General features: G+C 35.0%; 3 protein-coding genes across 5 annotated transcripts; 1 reads left to right on the top strand and 2 right to left on the bottom strand.

Annotated features, from left to right (window-relative positions):
* Nucleotide 1: 1 nt before the first annotated feature.
* Nucleotides 2-20,022, bottom strand: LOC124538747 (eukaryotic translation initiation factor 2-alpha kinase-like). Of its 2 annotated transcripts, XM_047115927.1 has the most exons (15): nt 19,684-20,021; nt 19,053-19,170; nt 17,327-17,477; nt 14,859-15,036; nt 13,812-13,971; nt 12,707-12,850; nt 11,691-11,877; nt 7,059-7,524; nt 5,914-6,054; nt 4,885-5,067; nt 4,174-4,459; nt 3,313-3,477; nt 2,208-2,421; nt 1,189-1,382; nt 2-290 (listed from the first exon to the last, which is right to left on the bottom strand). In XM_047115927.1, the coding sequence occupies exons 1-15, from the start codon at nt 19,824-19,826 to the stop codon at nt 153-155; spliced, it is 2,868 nt and encodes a 955-aa protein (XP_046971883.1). In that variant the 5' UTR covers nt 19,827-20,021; the 3' UTR covers nt 2-152. The 2 variants fall into 2 exon arrangements, with proteins under 2 accessions (XP_046971883.1, XP_046971884.1); XM_047115928.1 differs by lacking the exons at nt 2-290; nt 1,189-1,382 and having other exon boundaries at nt 3,313-3,479; nt 4,175-4,459; nt 19,684-20,022.
* Nucleotides 7,598-8,521, top strand: LOC124538749 (putative nuclease HARBI1). The gene is made up of 2 exons (XM_047115931.1): nt 7,598-8,064; nt 8,149-8,521. Exons 1-2 carry the CDS (start codon nt 7,789-7,791, stop codon nt 8,482-8,484), a joined length of 612 nt encoding a protein of 203 aa, XP_046971887.1. The 5' UTR covers nt 7,598-7,788; the 3' UTR covers nt 8,485-8,521.
* LOC124538748 lies at nt 9,152-11,088 on the bottom strand. 2 transcript variants are annotated; one of them, XM_047115930.1, is made up of 7 exons: nt 10,532-11,088; nt 10,338-10,447; nt 10,014-10,248; nt 9,811-9,925; nt 9,633-9,708; nt 9,294-9,477; nt 9,152-9,207 (listed from the first exon to the last, which is right to left on the bottom strand). In XM_047115930.1, exons 1-6 carry the CDS (start codon nt 10,580-10,582, stop codon nt 9,303-9,305), a joined length of 762 nt encoding a protein of 253 aa, XP_046971886.1. In that variant the 5' UTR covers nt 10,583-11,088; the 3' UTR covers nt 9,152-9,207; nt 9,294-9,302. The 2 variants fall into 2 exon arrangements, with proteins under 2 accessions (XP_046971886.1, XP_046971885.1); XM_047115929.1 differs by having other exon boundaries at nt 9,326-9,477.
* Nucleotides 20,023-21,105: the final 1,083 nt, after the last annotated feature.

Below are 21,105 nucleotides of genomic sequence, written 5' to 3'. Positions count from 1 at the left end.
ACTATAGATACGTCACAGGTCCTTACTGTCTGTATAATCTGTGGTTGTTTTGTATTGGAGATCACTATAGATACGTCACAGGTCCCTACTGTCTGTATAATCTGTGGTTGTTTTGTATTGGAGATCACTATAGATACGTCATAGTTCCGAAGTCAGCAGGAGATGAGTGTGGGCAGTGTGAAGTGCCATTGTTGGTCGGTGTTCTGGTAGAGAGGCGCGCGGGCTCGCACTCCGCTGGCGGTGGGACGCTCCTTTGGCTCATCAGATAACATCAGCTTCAGTACCTCCGTCTGGAATTTGTTTTAATTTATTACAACAACAAACAACAACAACAGCCTGTAAATTTCCACTGCTGGGCTAAAGGCCTCCTCTCCCTTTGAAGAGAAGGTTTAAATAAAATAAATAAATATGAGACATCACATACATTACTCTGACCCCAATGTAAGTAGCTAAAGCACTTGTGTTATGGAAAATCAGAAGTAACGAAGGTACCACAAACACCCAGACCCAAAGTCAATATAGAAAACTTATGGTAATTAAAGGGCGGCGTACCCATGAAAACCGGTGTACACACCACTCGACCACGGAGGTCGTCAACATTTGGAACATATTCCACCACGCTGTTCCAATGCCGGTTGGTGGAATTCACATGTGGCAGAATTTCTATGAAATTTGTCACATGCAGGTTTCCTCACGATGTTTTCCTTCACCGCTGAGCACGAGATGAATTATAAAGACAAATTAAGCACATGAATCAGTGGTGCTTGCCTGGGTTTGAACCCGCAATCATCGGTTTAAGATGCACGCGTTCTAACCATTGGGCCATATCGACTCATCTTTTACAATTTATTACACTGATAACTAATGCGTACAAGTAACCATTACTAGTCTTCTTATTAATATATTATCAGCATATCTCAATAATTTGAATACGTTGCCGTGACGTCATACAACAGCAAGTATAAAAAAAGTTGCCTAATCGTCGTAACGTATAGACGTCGTTTAATGAAAGAGTGTTATCATTTTTAACATTCAAATTAACGGTCGATTGTTTGATTAAATTAAGTTAAAAAATATTTTGTAATTTGTTAAATTGTTTATAAAATGAAGTCAAGAATTTGCCTTTTTAAAAAATAAATTAGAATTATTGTCTTCTAAAAATATATTGATAATATTAAAAATCGGTACCTCATTAGGATAATTCTGCTGGAAGTTGTGTGGGTAGTGTCCATTTCTTACTCGCATGAGACAAGCCACCCTCTCCGACTCTGTACCAAATGGATGTAACAACTCAAAAAGAACCAGTCCTAGTGAGTAGATATCAACCTTGTAGCTGTATGGGCGACCGAGTAATTGTTCCGGAGACATGTACAAATGTGTCCCTGAGGAAAGAAACAAGAAATATAAAAATATTTTCATACAATAACAACTAGCGCGCACTGGTAACTTTTGTCACGGTGACTGTTTCGTCACTCTTGTCAAGTCCGTGAATATGTACAGATGCAGACACAAATGTCACCCAATTGTCACGTCGTAACGTGCGCGCACCTCCATACATATTTCATGGACTCGACAAGAGTGACGAAACAGTCATCGTGACAAAAGTTATATACTATTCTTTTTTTTCTTGAATTATACTTAATATATATATTACTATTTTTTTATGTCAATAAAATTTATTTACACTCTGTCTCCCTATAGACGGGAATCTATAGACTTCATGACATTCTACCCAAGCTTAATAGAATGAGAGCTGGTAAGTGTATTTCTATGACATTGATTTGGCAGGAATTAAGTGGCACAACTTAACAAAATCCTACACCTTTAAATTCTAAGAGTCTGTTCTTTATACTGTTATTTTCTTTTTATGTTATAGGTTGGCGGACGAGCGTATGTGCCACCTGATGGTATGTGGTCACAATCACCCATAGACAATGAAGCTGTAAGAAATATTAACTATTCCTTCCATCGTCAATGTGCCACCAACCTTGGGAACTAAGATGTTATGTCCCTTGTGCCTGTAGTTACACCGGCTCACTCACCCTTCAGACCGGAACACAACAATACTGAGTACTGTTATTTGGCGGTAGAATAACTGATGAGTGGGTGGTACCTACCCAGACGGGCTTGCACAAAGCCCTACCACCAAGAAATTGTATATGTTGTATGAATTTGGCATGAAACTCAAAAAGTCACGAGATACTGACCAACTCTGTGCGTATGCCTGGCGTGTACGTCAAGCTCCTCAGCGGGTCCGTCTTGAGAGTTATCCGTCATTGCGGTGACGAGACCGAAGTCCCCAACTTTCACCTTCCCGTCCGGCGCGAAGAATATATTGCTGGGTTTCAGGTCACGATGTATGAGTCCTGCGAGGTGTACATACTCCACCGCGGATACTATTTGACTAAACAGCGTCTTCACCTGCAAAGAGATAAAATCTGAGGTTACACCGTCATTACAATTTATTGGTCTATATCTATATACCTAACTCTGATTAAGAGTAGTCTAATGGCACATATCTGGCCAAAACGTTTTCAAGATATTTAGGTATATTTTTTCGCTAATTGTTTTGATGGTAGGGTTTAGGTAGGCGGTATCTGGTTACCACTAATCAGGTACCTGCTCACTGCATAATCTATTCTATTTAGTATTTTCGTGTTCTAATTTAAGGGTGAGTAAGCTAGTGTTACTACAAGCACAAGGGACAACATCTTAGTTCCTAGGGTTGGCGACACACAAGCGATGTCAAGAATGGTTAATATTTCTTACGGCATCAATGTGTATGGGCATTAGAGATCGATGCCCATCCAATAAATTATTTTATAAAAAATATGCATCATTTTCTATGTACATTTATGAATACTGTATAGTAGTTATACAAAAAATAGAATTAAAAATCACTATTCAAAATAATACTGCCATTCAATGATATTCTAATAAACAGATATGTTATATCCATACTAAACAACAGAAAAAAGTGTGGCGCGCCGGGGACCGTTTATTTTACATTTCGTTACAAGTAAAAAGGATAGCTTGATAAAAACAATAAGTAAAAGGGATAGCTTGATAAAAACAATAAGTAAAAGGGATAACTAGATGTTTTAATTACGCAAAACGTTTTTACTACGTAAAACGATTACAGGTAAACGTCCCAATTAGGACGTTTTCTAGTCTTCACTTTTTGCGCGTTAATAACATATCTGTTTACTACAACATCATTGCTGCCATTGCATTGAATAAAGTATTATTTTTTCGTATTACTTTTTAAAACTACATTACAATGCAGTCTAAACATATTATATAAAGTTATACCTGGTCTCTCCTAGACTCCCAGGTACGATTGTTCCTCAACCAGTCGTGAAGGCTGTCCCTGCGGCACAGCTGCATCTGTATGTAGAGGTACATCTTGGAGCCCGACGCGCCCTCGTCCGGCGACCGGACGCACATGTCCAACGACCAGTGTCGGGTGTGACCCTTCTGGAATTGAGATTTATTTCAGAGTTATACAAATTTTAAATGCCTAGTATGACAGTGAAGTAAAGTAAAAGTAAAAGTAACAGCCTGTAAATTCCCACTGCTGGGCTAAGGGCCTCCTCTCCCTTTGAGGAGAAGGTTTGGAACATATTCCACCACGCTGTTCCAATGCGGGTTGGTGGAATACACATGTGGCAGAATTTCTATGAAATTTGTCACATGCAGGTTTCCTCACGATGTTTTCCTTCACCGCTGAGCACGAGATGAATTATAAAGACAAATTAAGCACATGAATCAGCGGTGCTCGCCTGGGTTTGAACCCGCAATCATCGGTTAAGATGCACGCGTTCTAACCACTGGGCCATCTCAGCTTGTTTGACAGTGAAGAAGATAAATAAATACTATAGTATTATTATTCATATTAAAATTTAAGTAAACTACTTCGACCAATCTAAATTATTTATTAGAGTTGAAAAGTAAAGAAATAAATTCTTAATTATAAATCCTTCTCAAACAAATAAATGACAGTAATGAAATTTAAAATTAATTCTGTTTAAAAACAAATTTATTCATTTTTTTTAATGCATCAGAACTATCCGAAATTATTGAATATATGTCTCACTCACTCACTCACTTTTAAGTATTTTTAAATTGGGTATATATTTATATAGTTACTAAAGTATGTTTTAACAAACTTACCTTTTTTTTCTTATTATAACTTTGGCTATCTTGAAACGTATCGCACTCTTTAATTTTCTCTAGAATCTTGTTAGACACTTCTTTCCTAGCCTCTGAGAGTCCACTGGAGGGGTCCCCGGTATTCGCGAATACAATAAACGAGTCATCGTTGTCCCCGCTGCCATTATGTTTGGAGAGGGTGCTTGGTGTGACGTCACTGAGCTTAGGGGTCTCGGTGGTCGAGTGGGGGTCTTTGGAGGCGTTTTCGTCGAAGATGATGCTGAATGAATCGTTGCAACTCAACGATCTGAAAAAAATAATGTTCATTAAAATACGGTTGTATTTATATATACATTTTCCATATTTAAATATTTCACTTAAGAAACCTACAAATATATTTGTTAAAATAAAAAAAAACAAATGGTTGTTCAGAAATATAGTTTTATAGTTAATCTTAAACTTTATACATTTTTGTACTGATAAGACTTTAAGACGACAATTAATTGTAAATAGAATTTTGCTATGTCATTTAGAATATAATGAAATTATTTGCTACTAAACGTCTTTTTATATTTATTTTCTTGAGACAACATATTTAGAGTGATCGAAATATACTTTAGAAAAATAAAATACATCTTTTCCATATGGGTAATGCTAAGCAAACATCAATTTTTGTTATCAAATGTTACATAACGCGAGTAGTATGCTTCTGCAAGTAAATAAAAAAAATACCTATGTCTCCTAGGTTCGGAAAGCTTTTTCTCGTAGTCGAGGGCGTCAACACATTCGTCGATGGACTTGTGCAAGTTCAACATCACACTGTCACCCTTTGTGGGGGACTTCTCTGGAGCGGGGGACGCCGGCGTGGGTGACGTATAGTCCTCGGACATCGCTACCGATATACCACCTAGTTCTCTGAAACACGAAACATAACTATTAACAAGATAGTAACAATATCACTAACGGCTTCTATGCATCTTTAGAAGAGTCGAGATGGCCCAGTGGTTAGAACGCGTGCATCTTAACCGATGATTGCTGGTCCAAACCCTGGCAAGCGCAGCTGTTTCATGTGCTTAATTTGTTTTTATAATTCTTCTCGTGCTCAGCGGCGAAGGAAAACATCGTGAGGAAACCTGCATGTGACAAATTTCATAGAAATTCTGCCACATGTGCATTCCACCAACCCGCATTGCAACATCGTGGTGGAATATGTTCCAAAACTTCTCCTCAAAGGGAGAGGAGGTCTTTAGCCCAGCAGTGGGAATTTACAGGCTGTTGTTGTTGTTCTGTGCATGCAGTCTAAGTAAGTATTTTTATTATTGATACAATAGTAATTATCCCACTGTAATGTAGTTTAGTTGGTGGCACACTGAAGTAAGACTATAAACAAAACTACTGGTACATTTTTCAATATAATGCATGATATCATGATTTATAGTTTATCCCAATCGAAGAAGGTATTAAGAGATTAACAAACTTAATATTTGGCTATTCCATTAAATTTTCTTATAGCTCTGGTATGTTATATACTAAAATTCTTAATTTATATACTTTGCTCATTGTATTCACTTCTAATTTTAATTAAATAACAGTTGTGTTGACGTCATAACCCATGGCGTGAGGCGGGCGGGGCGGGCGGGGGGCCCGCCATTTTGTCCCGACAATGAAAACCACAGATAAGTATCAGCTGCGAGCCGTCGGCGCATGGCGTGAGGCGGGGCGGGGGGCGGGGCGTGAGGCGGGGGGGGGGGGTGTGCTCACCTGAGCCAGTGCGCGTCGCGCTGCTCCTGCCAGCGCGCGGGCGGCTCCTCGAGCCAGGCGTTGAAGTAGCGCACGATGTGCTCGTGCTCCAGCTTGGCCAGCGCGCGCACCTCGCGCAGCACGCGCTCGCGCCGAGACGCGCTGCGGGAGTTAGCAATGGTTAGCACACGACAAAGAAGACAAACCGCTTCGTTACGTAACGCGTTACGCATGGTTAGCGTCTCGTATGCAACGTTACTCGTATGGGAAGACAAACCGCTTCGTTACGTAACGTTACGCATGGTTAGCATCTCGTATGCAACGTGACTCGTATGAGAAGACAAACCGCTTCGTTACGTAACGCGTTACGCTGCCAGGCAAAGCAGGCAAACAATAATGGTACTTTTTATTTGTATACTATTTATTTTGGCATTAAATTTAAACTTTTTTATTGATTGAAGCATTAAATTTAAAGCTGAACTAAAATACTGTGAGATATGTACTTGATATGAGAACAATAAATATATTTTGATTTTTTTATTTGATTTGACTAATAGGCTATTTGACTGGTTTTTAAAATCCATTTTATATTATTTAGTAGAAGTTAAGGAACCCAGTAAAAGTTGTGTTTTTCATTTCTAGTACATATTTGCCGAAGAAAATCATATTAAAAATTCCATATTTAAATAGCGCGCAAAAACGCTACTTGGATAATATGGCGCTGCAGTGGGGTCGGTGACGTCACTTTCCTGTATTTTAATCTGTGGTACATATAATAGAAAAGCAAAGTGTACAAGAAAGTGACTTCATCATAAGCCCGGCCAATCAGGAGCGTTTTGTGTCACGTGACATACGTTTGAAAAAATGCATTTTTGTTTGTGGATTTTTGAATAAATTAAGTATTATTTTCAACTTTCGTTAGTAAATAACCATTTTTAAACTCATAATATACACTGATTACAATAATTCACAATTTATTTTTCGCATAGCCTATTATATACATACATACATACACAAAATTTTAATGTACATATTAAAGAATTACTACTAGTTACTATGAGAAAGAATAATTTCTTTATGAGTGAAATCAAATTATGTTAAAATCCTTTTTTTAACTTACTTATCCGTAATCAAATTGAAATCAATAATTTCATAAAGAAACATACCGTTTCGGCAAAGTGATTCTCTTGACAGCGTACGAACAGTGATCTATGTTGTTCCTTGCCTCGAAAACGACACCAAAGCCGCCTTTACCGAGACACTGTAGAGGTGTGAAGTCGTTTTCATATCTCCCCGAATACTCAGTATTATTATTCGACGGCGGTCTCTCGTAGTGACGTTCCACGACGATATATTCCTGATTCATCGGCAATGGGGTCGGGGGTCGGAGTTTGGGGGCGAAGAATCTCGGCCAGATCATCAGATTCATAAGTAGGGCGGAACTTATCGCTATCAATAGGACCTCCTTCCACCAGAACCATAGAGAATATACGTGGACATGCACGTGATGATGGTTGGGTTGGTCGTCACTGTTGTTGGGCAGAACTATCTCCGGACCCTCGATGGAGTCTTCGGTCACTTGGACCGCTTGATCGCACGTCTCCTGGAGGTAGAGGAAGAAGCCGTGGTTATCTGTAAACATAATCGGTCTCATTACAAAAAGTGGTTTAACTAAAAACTCTGGTTTAAACTACGGTTTAGCAAAAACTTTATTATAAAAAAGGGTTTAGCGATAAACCATAGATTATACTGTGGACTAACGTTAAACCTCAGCGACTCTAGTTTTACGATGGTTTAAAGCGTATCTGTCAAAGTTTCTGTTATAAGTTTAAAAGTGACAATCACTTGATAATTTTATTTTCTTTTTGTTGTGTTATACTGTTTTAACGTATAAAAATGGACATGGACATGATTGATTTAATGGATATCGAGGACATGGAAGTCATCGAGTTGTTACAAACACCACGCGTAAATAACAGAAATCGTCTGCGAATAAATCCTTTCATTGAGCTATCCGATGAAGATTTCAAGCAAAAGTATAGGTTTAATAAACGTTACGCAATGAAAATAAGTGATTTAATAAGGGAAAATTTAACCAAAGATCCTAGAGGATGCTCAGTGTCTCCCGAAATACAAGTCGTTTGCGCATTACGAAGCTGGGCTCGACATGAAGTAAGTAGATAAAAATCTTTAATTAAATCTAAATTATGCCCTAAGTTTCATACTAATATACGCTATTATATTTATTTTTTATAGATCCAGGATGACACAGCCGATTTACATGGACTCTCACAACCTTTTATAAGTCAAACGTGTAAAAAAGTTGCAGACGCCATTGCTCAAATATCACACAGATTTATAAAAATGCCTGCTACATTATCAGAACAAGAAGAAGCAATGCGAAAATTTCGTAGAATAGCCAACTTCCCTACAGTAATTGGTGCAATTGACTGTACTCACATTAGGATTAAAAAGTTAAATGTAGATGGTGGTCATCTATATATTAACCGCAAAGGATTTCCATCCCTGAATATCCAGGTATTGATATTACTATACATTAAAACAACATTAATATTGTTATCATTTAATTAGGCAGGCAGTTATTAATTTATAAGTTTTTTCTTTGAATCTATATGAAATATATTGTTGCTTATTGATATTAGTAATAGGCACTACAATGTTTAACTATTGTTTCAGGTAGTCTGTGATGCAGACTGTAAAATCATGGACATTGTTACCAGGTGGCGTGGTAGTGTTCATGACTCCAGGATATTTAGGGAAAGTCGTTTGAAGCAGCGATTTGAGGCTGGTGCATTCTCAGGCTTATTGTTAGGAGACAGTGGCTATGCGTGTACACCATATTTGTTTACTCCTGTACTGAACCCTACAACACCTCAAGAGGAACGATACAACAGTGCTTACACTAGAACAAGAAATGTTATAGAAAGGTGTTTTGGTCTATGGAAGCAGAGATTCCGGTGTTTATTAAGAGGGCAATATTGCAATATTGAAACTGCCAGAAAAACTGTTGTGGCCTGTGCTGTATTGCATAATATTGCTCTGGATATGAAGAAAGATGTGTTTAATACTGAGCCAAACAGCCAGCAATTTAACTCACAAACCTCTGAACCGTTAGTTCAACCAATTGAAAACAATTTACGTGGAAATATAAGGAGACGGCAATTCATAGAAAGACATTTTTAATTTAAATTATTTATTAATAAATATATATATTAAATCTTTAAAAATTTGTTATAAAATTCTCTTTTCTAACTTATTTTTATATAAATAACACTTTTAACTGCTCAGCAGAACCTGAAAATCAATATTACATTTAATCATAAATATAATGACAAAATGATATATTATAAAAGATTTTTCTTTGTTTAAAATTCACTTACAATTAATAATTACTGAGCACTAGACTTCTTACTATGTTCTAGTGCCTCAATTTGAAGTTTTAATTTTTTAATTTTTAAATTATAAGTTTCAATTTTATATTTATGCTCCAAATCTAACATCTCCAACTGCTTCTCTTTAAATTCTCTGTTGGAGCGCAATATGTCTTCTGCAATTTTATTTTTTCTGTGAAATTTTTAACATTTTTATTACTTAGTTAAATGTCAAGGTAAATAGTTGAAATACAAACATATTGTTAACAAATGATTAATTAAAAGAAATAAAACAAAATGGTATTAAGCAAGTAATAAGTAATATGAATATATTCAAATGTTTCTTACTTGTTTTTTGGCTCACTATTTTTACATAAAACCCTTTCTTTTGTAGCAGTTCCCACATTTACATTATTTGAAGTACCTAAAAGAATTTTAATTATATATAAAATTCAAATTCATCTCATGTATATGTAAGTATTACAATAGTACAACTTGTAGACAACATTATTAATTTTATATTTACCTTGGTCCTTTTCAACTTGTACCTCATTATTTTCTTCAAATTCTATTGGTGGTACAGCTGTACTTGGCCCCGCTTCCATATGATTGTTTTTTTGCCCCAAAACATTCAACTCAACCTACAAGTATTGATGATTAAATATATATTTTATTAATATAATATAGTGTTTTATTTTTTGAATATAAAAAAAACATTATAATTATTACCTCAGGTCTCATAGCATCACTATCAAAATTATTGTATTCGAGAATAAAATCGCATGGAACAATATTCATGGTTGCCAGATCTTCCTGTGAAGGCGACTTGGGCTTATTCCCACCCCCCGTCTTAGCTAAATCTTTCCAATGAGTGGACAAGTTGGCTTTAGCTGCGAGCTTCATCCTCTTCCACGCTAATTTGACATCAGCGTCTGACCTACACTTTCCCGTCAGTTCATTTAATCTGAAAATATTTAATCAATATTGATCATTTTTTTTGAGAAAGTGACGTATAATAGGGATAGATACGGTAGGTAATAAAAAAGTTCACACCTCTTTGTTATATCTCTCCACTCTTGAGTTTTTTTATTGTTGGAGGAAGCTTTAGTACAACGATTTTCAATAATGTGGCACGACTGCCCAATCATTTCACGTAGTATGTCCTATAAATTTTATATTAGAATTAGGTACATCATTTATTTAAGGACTGATTTCAAGTTTGAAGTAATTTACGTTTATGTACTTACTTTTTCCTCAGTAGTCCAATTCTCAGAACGTTTCCTTTTTTCCTGATTCATCACGAAATTATTTTAAAATAGTGTACGAGTATAAGTCGATATTCGCAAAATTCGAACTTTGTTGCTTTGGTTTCAAATTACGCGCGAAACTATTTTCGAACGAGACTTGCGTTTCGTTACACGTATATTATAAGATAACGATAAAGATACATTAAAATATGTGCTAAATTATAAAACTGCAAGCGAAATTATATATACATCTATACAAAATAACAGTTTCAATTACATTCATCACTCGTAAATCATTAGCAAAACATTGAAACCTTTTATTTTCTAAGCATACGGAACGTTGTTATAGAATGATATCAAAATGAACGAACGATATATAAATTAATCTGTGGTGGATATTTAAAGAATGTTCTAATGACAGTACTAAGAAATCTATGGTTTTACTAAGTTTTGTAATACAAACAAATTTAGACCATGGTTTTTCAGATAAACCTGGACTAGATAGTCCAGGTTTAAACCAAGGTTTATTTAGTTTTTTGTAATAAGACCGAATATGTTGTCTTTAATACATTCAATAAGTAAATTTTCCACCAACCCGCATTGGAACAGCGTGGTGTAATATGTTCCAAAACTTCTCCTCAAAGGGAGAGGAGGCCTTTAGCCCAGCAGTGGGAATTTACAGGCTGTTGTTGTAATAAGTAATTGACTAAAATTTTGTGCACTTACATAAAAATTGCAATATTTTTGGCTGGAATTTTCCTTGAAAGTGTATTATTAATTGAGCAATCAGCATTATATTGATTCATGATATATTCAGTTTTTAAGAAAAAAATATTTACAGATTTATACAGCTGACCGGACTTACTATAAATTTCCTTTAAAATTGTTATATTTTACTATTTTTATATAATTGTATTGTTGTTTATATTTTATATTATATACTATTACATTTTTATATTTATTACATGTTTATATTTTACTATTTTTATATAATTAGTACAAATATACAGGATAATTAAAATAACCCGTAATATATTATTATTCATTAGAAGTTTCAGAAATTTTAAACTATGTAGAAACTAAGGCACATGCACATGCTAGGTGCCATATTGAAATTTCATATTTAGTAGGATAACATTACTTTTAAGTCCTTACTCACCCGTCCTGCCAGAATTTCCGTGCAATGTGATCACAGCGAGAGTCCTTGGATCCTCAACCGGTTGTGACACAGCGGTGCTGCCGTCGGCGATGAGAGGCATCGACTGTTTCAACTTCCACGGTACCGGTTTTGTTGAAACGGACGTTTCAATTTTTTGTGCGTACAAAACACTCTCTTGGATATACAGCTGAAGTGAAAAAAACTATAGTTTATATTTGTTTAATTCTTTGTTACTAATTAAATTATTTATGTATATTTATAGGTATGATTATTATATGGTACAACCACAGGTTTGATGGGAAGCAACATGATTCGGAATTATATTCATACCTTGCTAATAATTGTACAATTACATTTATCGATTCATCGCATTTGAAAAAGCTATATTATAATGGTTTTATAGTATAAACAAGCTAATTTTTATCCTATTTGATATCAAGAACTCGTAGATTAGTAGTTGGTCCTTCGAGCCGGAATATCAAAACTGCCATACTATTTCAAGTATTATGTAACTTTATAATAAAGTCATGAATGCCATCAGTGTTTTGAAAAGTCATAATTTTGACGACCTGCGTGGTCGAGTGGTGTGTATACCGGTTTTCATGGGTACGCCACTCTGAGGTCCCGGGTTGGATTCCCGGCCGAGTCTATGTAGATTACCATTAGTTTTCTATGTTGTCTTGGGTCTGGGTGTTTGTGGTACCGCCGTTACTTCTAATTTCCATAACACAAGTGCTTCAGCTTCAGAGTAATGTATGTGATGTTGTCACATATTTATTTATTTATTATATGGTACAACCACAGGTTTGATGGGAAGCAACATGATTCGGAATTATATTCAAACCTTGCTACCAATTGTACAATTAAATACTTTCATTGAATATGACAAAAATCGTAGATTAGTAGTTGGTCCTTCGAGCCGGAATATCAAAACTGCCATACTATTTCAACTAACATATTATGTAACTTTATAATAAAGTCATTAATTCCGCCAGTGTTTTAAAGTCATAATTCACCTGTGTATTATGAACTCCCAGATACAATGAGGGTGTATTTTGCGTACTCGAATCTGCTAAAGCACGCGCCGCTTCCCACAAAACATCCATATTTTCGAGCGAACCGTCCTGGAGCCTCCACATACCGGCCACGGGCGCTTCGAGCTACAATTAAAATCATACATTATTATATCGAAACGAGAGTATAAAAAATAAATCAACCTTGAATAAAAAGGTCTTCCTAAAAGTTTTATTAATTTTCTATATTATTCCATAATATTGGAAACAATTAAGTTATTGAAACGTGTTGATCTCGATAGTAGAGCTTCCTGCAAGCCTATTTGGGTATGTATTAACCATTCATCAATTATTCTGTCCTCGACGATGATATTCTAATAAACAGATATGTTATATCCATACTAAAGAACAGAAAAAAGTGTACCGTTTATTTTAGTTTATTTTTACATTTCGTTAAAAGTAAAAGGGATAACTAGATGTTTTAATTACGCAAAACGTATTACTACGTAATTATGATGTATTGCTACGTAAAACAACTAAAGGAAAACGTCTCAATTAGGACGTTTTCTAGTCTTCACTTTTTGCGCGTTAATAACACATCTGTTTACTACAACATCATTGGTCCTCGAACAGCTCTACTTAAAATTGCCATGTTCGGTTTTGAAGGCATCTTAACAAATACAAGGAACATAATATCTTAGTTCTCTAGATGTATAGGTGTTGTACAGAATGTTAAATATTTTTTCAGCCGACAACATCTATGTCAATCTACCTATTAAAAAGGTCCGTACCGGATAATATCGACGGGTCCCAAGAACAAAATCTTATGGAAAAATAAGACAAAATCGACTTTATTATTAATTATTAACCTTTATCACTTTTTAATTACACGGTAGTGTGTTTTTCTTTTAAATTAAGTGTTTACTTTTTGAGATAACCAGTAGAACAATACCGTATATGAAAAAAAACATAGTTTTACAAAACTTTAAGCCATCACACTGTAAAGTAGGAATTTCGCAGATACGATTTTGTTCTTGGGACCCGTCGATTTGATAGGCGTCAGTCAGTAGGAAGTTTTGAATAAGTATCCAAGCGGAGTGTTGGATACCTTGTGTTGCCAGAGCGTCGCTCGCGAGTCCGGCGCGCGCACGAGCACGACGCCGTCGGGCAGCGACACGCCCACGGCCAGCGCGCGCCGCGCCGCGCCCGCGACGAAGCACTCGCGCCGGCTCAGCGCCAGATGGTGCTCCGCCACGCTGAAGTTCCATCTGCGCACGCGCACCCTCACACTCAAATAACTTTATTCAATATAGAAGCATTACACTTCCTTATTGATGGTCAATTGAAACACTAACACCGGTTCGGAAAAGAAAACACCCTGACCTGAGAAGAACCGGCGAAAGAAACTCAGCGGGTTTTTTTTTTTTTTATTTTTATTTGTCTCATATATTATTTAAACAATTTAATATGAGATGAAATAGCCAGGAGGCGATCGTTTCATTCCCAAGGTGTGCTATCGATCATAAACTCATTAATTGTATAGTAACCTTTTGCACACAAGCGTTCCTTAATAATTTTCTTAAATTTGGCAACAGAGACATTTTGAACGCTTTCTGGGATCCTGTTGTAAAACCGTATACATTGCCCCACAAAGGAGTTACTGACTCTATGTAGTCGAGTAACTGGAGTAACAAGTTTGTGTTTGTTCCTTGTACCAATGCTATGAGTATCACATTTTCTCATGAAATCATTAATATTTTTTCGTACATACATAACATTGCAGAATATATATTGAGAAGCAACAGTCAATATCTTGATTTCTCTAAATTTATTCCTTAACGATTCTTTAGCTCCCACCGTCACACCCACCACCCTCACACGCGTAAAGATGGCCCACAGCGGGCCATCGACATTTCTAAATCTCGCGTAATGCCACTTTTCGACTACAGGTTAGTCAAATGTATTTATTATTTTTATGCTTATTTTGTTCCGTAGATGACAATTCGTTAGTCGAATTGGCGCAGTTATCAGTAATTAAGCCCAGACTTAGAAATACATATACCTTTATATTAACGTGACATGATTCAACATGGAAAAATGAACCTTATTACAAATAAATAGTGATTATAAACCTAAGAATAGCTTCATAACTCACTTCTCGGTTCCGGAACGTGGGTCGAGCGCTCTCACTGTGTTGGAGTGTCGCCTCAACACGATGATGTCTCGTCCAGCGGTCGCTGTTTGCTGTTCACTGTTGCACCCACTGGAGGAGCACTCGTATATAACAGTGCCGGTGTGCGCATCCAAACCCACCCATAGAGTCTCTCGAGCACCTAACAGCAACCAATAATAAAACCATAAATACTTTTTTTTTAGTAAACAAAAACAACAACAACAGCCTGTAAATTCCCACTGCTGAGCTAAAGGCCTCCTCTCCCTTTGAGGAGAAGGTTTGGAACATATTCCACGCTGTTCCAGTGCGGGTTGGTGGAATACATACGTGGCAGAATTTCTATGAAATTTGTCACATGCAGGTTTCCTCACGATGTTTTCCTTCACCGCTGAGCACGTGATGAATTATAAAGACAAGTTAAGCGCATGAATCAGCGGTGCTTGCCTGGGTTTGAACCCGCAATCATCGGTTAAGACGCACGCGTTCTAACCACTGGGCCATCTCGACTCATTAAGTAAAGCAAAGTCCTAATTTGTTAAATGTGAGTCAGATGAAATTAACAACAACATTAATCTTTTAAAATTATCTTTTCTTTTGCGAGTTTCGTTATCAGTTATTATTAGAAACCATGTTGATACTTGATGGTTTGTTTGTATTTTTAAATGATAAGTTCTAAAATAGATAAGATAATGTATACAATGGTACTATACAGTAATTAGACCTAAGATTTTTTTATCTGGCACTTAAGTATAATAAAAAAAAACAATTAAACCTTCTTAAAGAATAAAAATAAACTTGGATGAAGCGTGATAGATTATTTTTCAGTGAAAAGTGAGTAATCGCTTTACTATCGTGGTGTGCAAAGAATCATAAGGCTGCTTTATCTATTAGGGAGTTGAGACACTGTATAATTATTCTTTTTAATCATATTATTCTCGATTGCTGTAAAATATAGTACATGCAGGGCCGTATTTAGGGGAGGGCAACCGGGGCAACTGCCCTGGGGCCTCCACATTAGTGGGGGCCACAGTTTTCAGCAAGTTAACAAATACCGAGATATAGTCAAATTATAATAATGTTATTATTTAATATTTTAAAAGTTACCGATACAAGTAAATAAATCATAGAAGTTAGAAGGCTGAAGGGAAACAGGCAAGAGAAGAAGCAAAAAACTAATGCAATATTTTGCAATATATGCATTTCAATTATATATTGACTAATATGTATAATAATTTAATCAATGAGTATATTTAATAGATAAGATATACAAAGGTAAATATGACGAATGTTAATTACGCACACCACTTCACAATTGTTAATTTTAAGACAAAACAATTATTAGTTTTAGTTTTGTATTCAAATTATAATTTCAATTGACACTAAGTATATTTAATATAACGTCGTATTTATAATAATTTAATATGTAAGATACATTAATAGATATACATACATACAAATATAAATTATTCTCGTACTATTCTTGTAACTTTTGTACGGTTTACATAAAAAACAAAAAGAACGCACGAATTCACGCACTTGCACGCATTGGTATATTGAAATCTGAGATAATTATTTTAAAAATAATTATTACTGATTGTGTAAATTTTAATTGCATTAAATCTGTTTACAATGCTTAAATTGTTATCAATAAACAACATGAAATAATTTGCTAAATGACACATATTGACGTAACTGAATTATACTGGGTAAACATTGTGATTAACAACACAAATAGACCGGGAGATGATAATGACAAAATATTTGACCATTTGTACCAGTCAGCATTTTTGTGGAACAAATCGTTCGACACTCGTTATTTTTCCGACGCGTTCGATTAACGCCCACGCGAGTGGGCCGCCGGTGCGAGCGCTACGACCATCAATTTCCTTTTTGCCTTTACGTAATTAGACCCCTGAAGAACCGCCATACTGGTAGAAATGATCAAATATTTTGTGTCCTCATCTCCCGGTCTAAAATGCTATTGTTGTGGCGAGAAACCAAATCATATGGCAAAAGGAATTCATGACAGCTTAAATAATCTGACATTTACAAAATTTTGTAAAAAAATTTGTAAAAAAAAAATGTCGTTTGAACGTTGACGAAACTTTTATCAGATATAAAATAAAATGAAAATATAAGAAGTTAATTAGCTTCCTCTGTCCCTATATTCCTGTGTATGCTTAAATCTTTAAAACTACGCAACGGATTTTGATGCGGTTTTTTATAAAAGATAAGAGTGATTGGTTTTCATATGTAATACATGAACAATATGGTAAAAAAAAACACTGATCATTTTAGAAGTTTCTAATGTGATGTCGTAAATAAACAAACTATGTAGTATATTTAGTACCAGTATTGCACTCATGCGAAGCCGGGGCGGACCGCTAAATTATTAATTATAGATAAACATTTAATAATGAATTGATTAAAAATTTTAAAATCCAACTTACCAGCTATCACCAGGTCATCTGAGTATTTGAACGATGAAGACAGTAGTTCCTCAGCATCAAAGGGCAAAGGCTCTATGGCATCTCCACTCAAACTGAACAGAGTCCCACGCAGGGATGGCACTAGCCGAACCCATTTGCCGCCTGAAGTGAGCTGTGACAGATTATTTTTTTTATAATTTGTTTATTACATCTGTAGGTTACGTTTTTATTATAAAGGGATCTATCAGATCAGATAAATATTCTGCAAATATTTTTCAAGGGAAATGTTTGTGATACTTCTATTAGTAAGTCGAACTATCCATGTACAGTTGGGATAAGAAAAGGTTTGTCACCTTAAGATCTATTTTCTTGTGCTCAGTATGAGCGATAATCTGCTTTACCGATTGACAATGATATATTGCGTTGCAATGTTTCGATGTTTAGATTCAAAAGGTACTAAGAGTTTAAGATTTGATAAAGGAATGAAGTTGAAAACTGACGAAGGTTTTCTTACTCTGACTGTACTTATTGAATAGTTTTAGTCTGCTTAATAAAATACATATGTGTAACATATTATGCCAGCAACTATAATCTTTAACAAGGTTTGAAATGCATGTGCAGGACAATAGATAGAAGCTTGTATTTCCGGTCGTATAAGTGCCTGCACTTCTATTGAAGTACAGCATAGTCATTTTTCACATGTTTAGATGCAAGCTACTTAATCGCATTATATAATATTGTCAAAATTAAATTTAGGTAAAAAAAAGACAAATGGTTAAGCGCAAATACTTTCTGGAAAAGTGTGCTTCAGTTAGATATATGTGCATTTCCTAATTGCACTTGGACTTAAGGTCTGAGTAATCTAGATAAAACCTACGCAAGTTTATTTTACACCAGATGTACTTAATAAAAAGCACAGAGCTGGTTTGCTATACATGCACTCTATTTATACATCAATTTTAATTGAATCTACTCTTATTAGAATGAATTAAATAAAATTAAACAATGACCTATACTAATGCATATTAAAAATGTGACATAAAGTAACACTTTACCCTGTCAGTCTGTTATACTTTCACCCCTAAATGACTGAATCGAAAATTTATATATTAAGCAAGATTGAACTCGAAGAATGAATATAGGTCTTTTTTACACTAAATATCCTAGGACCTTAAACAGACTAAGGCCTAGTTCCAGATGAAATTATAATATGAAAGATACTATTTTTCTCAAATATAGACGCATAAATTAAAAAAAAAAAACATTCACACAGGAGGCATATACACACACATAATTCAAAACCAGTATCTTATTTGAGTATTACAATAATGATGAAATAACAAGGCACTAGACAGAATTCTTATGAACATATTATGAAGTCTAGAACCATAATGACATGTTCAGACATGTTTGACTGTTATACATATGTTTGTTGGACATTGGTTGATCGTCGAGAGCTTGATTATTCTATGATTTTACTATGAATTTGCAAAAAAAATGGAAATTTTGAACAGAGAGAAAACTTATCGGCAATTTGGAATTAAAATTAATGTGGATATCAATAGTTAAGTACAATAGTGTTTAGTATTATAAATAAAGATATAATCAAGAACTGTGTGTAGTGCTTAATACAGCTGAGTTATTACCAAATCGCCCTAAATACATACATCTAGGGTTTGTTTCTCTTTTTACTATTCCATCTTCCATTGGAATAGGCTAGTTATTGTATAAATTTAAAATTACTTACTTCAACATGATGTAAATTAGAAGATAGCAGTGGCTGAGTTTCCAAAGACCATGCTTTGATGCCATTCTCTGAGGAGAATGCCGTAAGACGTCCATCCAGAGTGCTGACTATTATCAAGCTGAAAATATTAGATGTTTCAATGAATTATTATAACACAAAAACATAGAAGTATAACATATTGTCAAAAAGACATTCACCGAGTATTCATGCTTACTGAACAAATGATTGATTTTAAGATAAAAAAGTAATGATCGAATAAACATATTAAATAGGGATACTATAATATTATTAAGAATGTTATTTAAATGTTGGCTTTGAGCTGATATTACTAAAAGATCTCGGTGAATTGTTTACATAACCGACTTTTTGTATACAAAATTTGTGTAGGCTTCAACTTTCGAGATATAAAAGCAAGGTCGTGATTAATTGGATTAGCAGTACATAACCGCATTAATTCTAGAACCATCTAGAACTAATGTTTATGACATTTTTTAGTATGGCGTGTTTATGTAAATGAAGCAAACATATTTGTTTACAAAATATTTAAAAAATAAATATTTTGTTTTTACCATTAAAAACTTGATATGAATGCTGTATAAAATATTTATATTGATAAATTATAATAACTTACTCATTAAAAGCAGTATCCTTAGCTGCATGAGGATTACAAAACGGTAACTTCTGAATATTATCATCAGTCCGAATATAAGATACAAAACATGTAAGTACAAAAGCCGCTTTCAAGGCAATAACCCGCCAATACCAATTCGACATATTATTATTGCAAAATTATAAGTGAACATCTCAACCCCCTTAGCTCGGGTTTTTATTTTGATTACGAAATTATGGCAGAAAATTACAACTCGAAACCGAAACGGTAAAAAGCAACAAGAATAACCACAGATGATCACTATCACTAGTCGTCAGTCGTCAGTCGCAACTCGCAGACTTCCACGTAAACTGTCAAAAATCTGACAAATGTCAATGGACTAACAAAAGTCAGTGGCTCAGTGCTGCCAATGAAAATTTATTCCTCGGATTCAGAAAAGTAGAAAATTGTTGACACGCTTTTCGTCACTGAAACGTTATCACTATCTTTCTTTTCACCGTAAATAGTTTGACTTTTCAACAAATTAAAGCAATACATTTTTTTTATCTTTCTTTCATGTAGCTATAATGGCTTGGCAATTAAATATCATATAAAAGTCAGCAACACGCTTCGATCGACAATGATAATCAGTAGATAACGCTTCACTGTCTCAGAACAAGTAGAAGCAAATAACGTCTCACTTCAATTTGGTGTCTTATTTCAATTTGGTTTACTTTCGACTGCGACAACGTTAACACGCTGCCACGTGTCGCAATGTCTCAATGCGTGTTCGAAAAATGTAAAAATAGCTATCGAGAAATAAATGTATCGGACTGAGTGATACACTTTCGGTAATCTATGTATATGAAATAACATTGAATGATATGTTTTAATTAAAATACTAAACAATTTTAACAAATTAAATTAATTTAGTTTTTAATCAACCAAAACAAAAAACAATGTTTGGCCAACGAATGGTTGCTTTAGAACTATGAATCTATTGAGTAGTTTCACACTTTTATTTTTATGATTTTTTTCGACTGCGGTGTTTGTTTAACGGTTATTGTAACTGATTGGGACGACGAGTGTAGTGAGTTCGATTCCCGCGGCAGGCAAATATTTGTGAGATGAATATTTGTATTTGCCTTCAATCCGGGTCTTTTCGATGTATAATACTAAACTTATACATCGAAAAATGAAGAGAAAAATGAAGAATTACTAAGCTTAAATGTATAAATCTTGACCGTGTGGAATGGTGGTAAGAATACTCAGCATTTCCCTGTTGATTCGGAATTCCGATCCTCTGGGCTAAAAACGAACCCTGCTTTTACCAGTGGAGGCAATAAGGCGGGGTTTTATACTGTTAATAAAGCTTTTTGCACCACTACTTAAAGGGCCGAGTGTAATTAATATAATTAGGTGATAATTAATTGAGACATACATTTTCTCTTCTCACAGAATTAA

The sequence above is a fragment of the Vanessa cardui genome, chromosome 21 (genome assembly GCF_905220365.1).
Source record: "Vanessa cardui chromosome 21, ilVanCard2.1, whole genome shotgun sequence".
Lineage (NCBI taxonomy): Eukaryota > Metazoa > Arthropoda > Insecta > Lepidoptera > Nymphalidae > Vanessa > Vanessa cardui.
This window is presented reverse-complemented; position numbering and strand designations above follow the sequence as displayed.

What these genes read in the sequence shown, in the direction of transcription:
- LOC124538749 (XM_047115931.1), top strand. Translation starts at nt 7,789, where the DNA reads ATGGACATGGACATGATTGATTTAATGGATATCGAGGACATGGAAGTC. An exon ending in GAAGCTGGGCTCGACATGAA is followed by an intron (nt 8,065 to 8,148) that starts GTAAGTAGATAA and finishes TATTTTTTATAG; the next exon opens with ATCCAGGATGACACAGCCGA.
- LOC124538748 (XM_047115929.1), bottom strand. Translation starts at nt 10,582, where the DNA reads ATGAATCAGGAAAAAAGGAAACGTTCTGAGAATTGGACTACTGAGGAA. An exon ending in ACAAGTTGAAAAGGACCAAG is followed by an intron (nt 9,709 to 9,810) that starts GTAAATATAAAA and finishes AAATTCTTTTAG; the next exon opens with GTACTTCAAATAATGTAAAT. An exon ending in AATTGAGGCACTAGAACATA is followed by an intron (nt 9,208 to 9,325) that starts GTAAGAAGTCTA and finishes ATTGATTTTCAG; the next exon opens with GTTCTGCTGAGCAGTTAAAA.
- LOC124538747 (XM_047115927.1), bottom strand. Translation starts at nt 19,826, where the DNA reads ATGTCGAATTGGTATTGGCGGGTTATTGCCTTGAAAGCGGCTTTTGTA. An exon ending in TCCGAACCTAGGAGACATAG is followed by an intron (nt 4,460 to 4,884) that starts GTATTTTTTTTA and finishes TATTTTTTTCAG; the next exon opens with ATCGTTGAGTTGCAACGATT. An exon ending in CAGGCATACGCACAGAGTTG is followed by an intron (nt 1,383 to 2,207) that starts GTCAGTATCTCG and finishes TTCTTTCCTCAG; the next exon opens with GGACACATTTGTACATGTCT.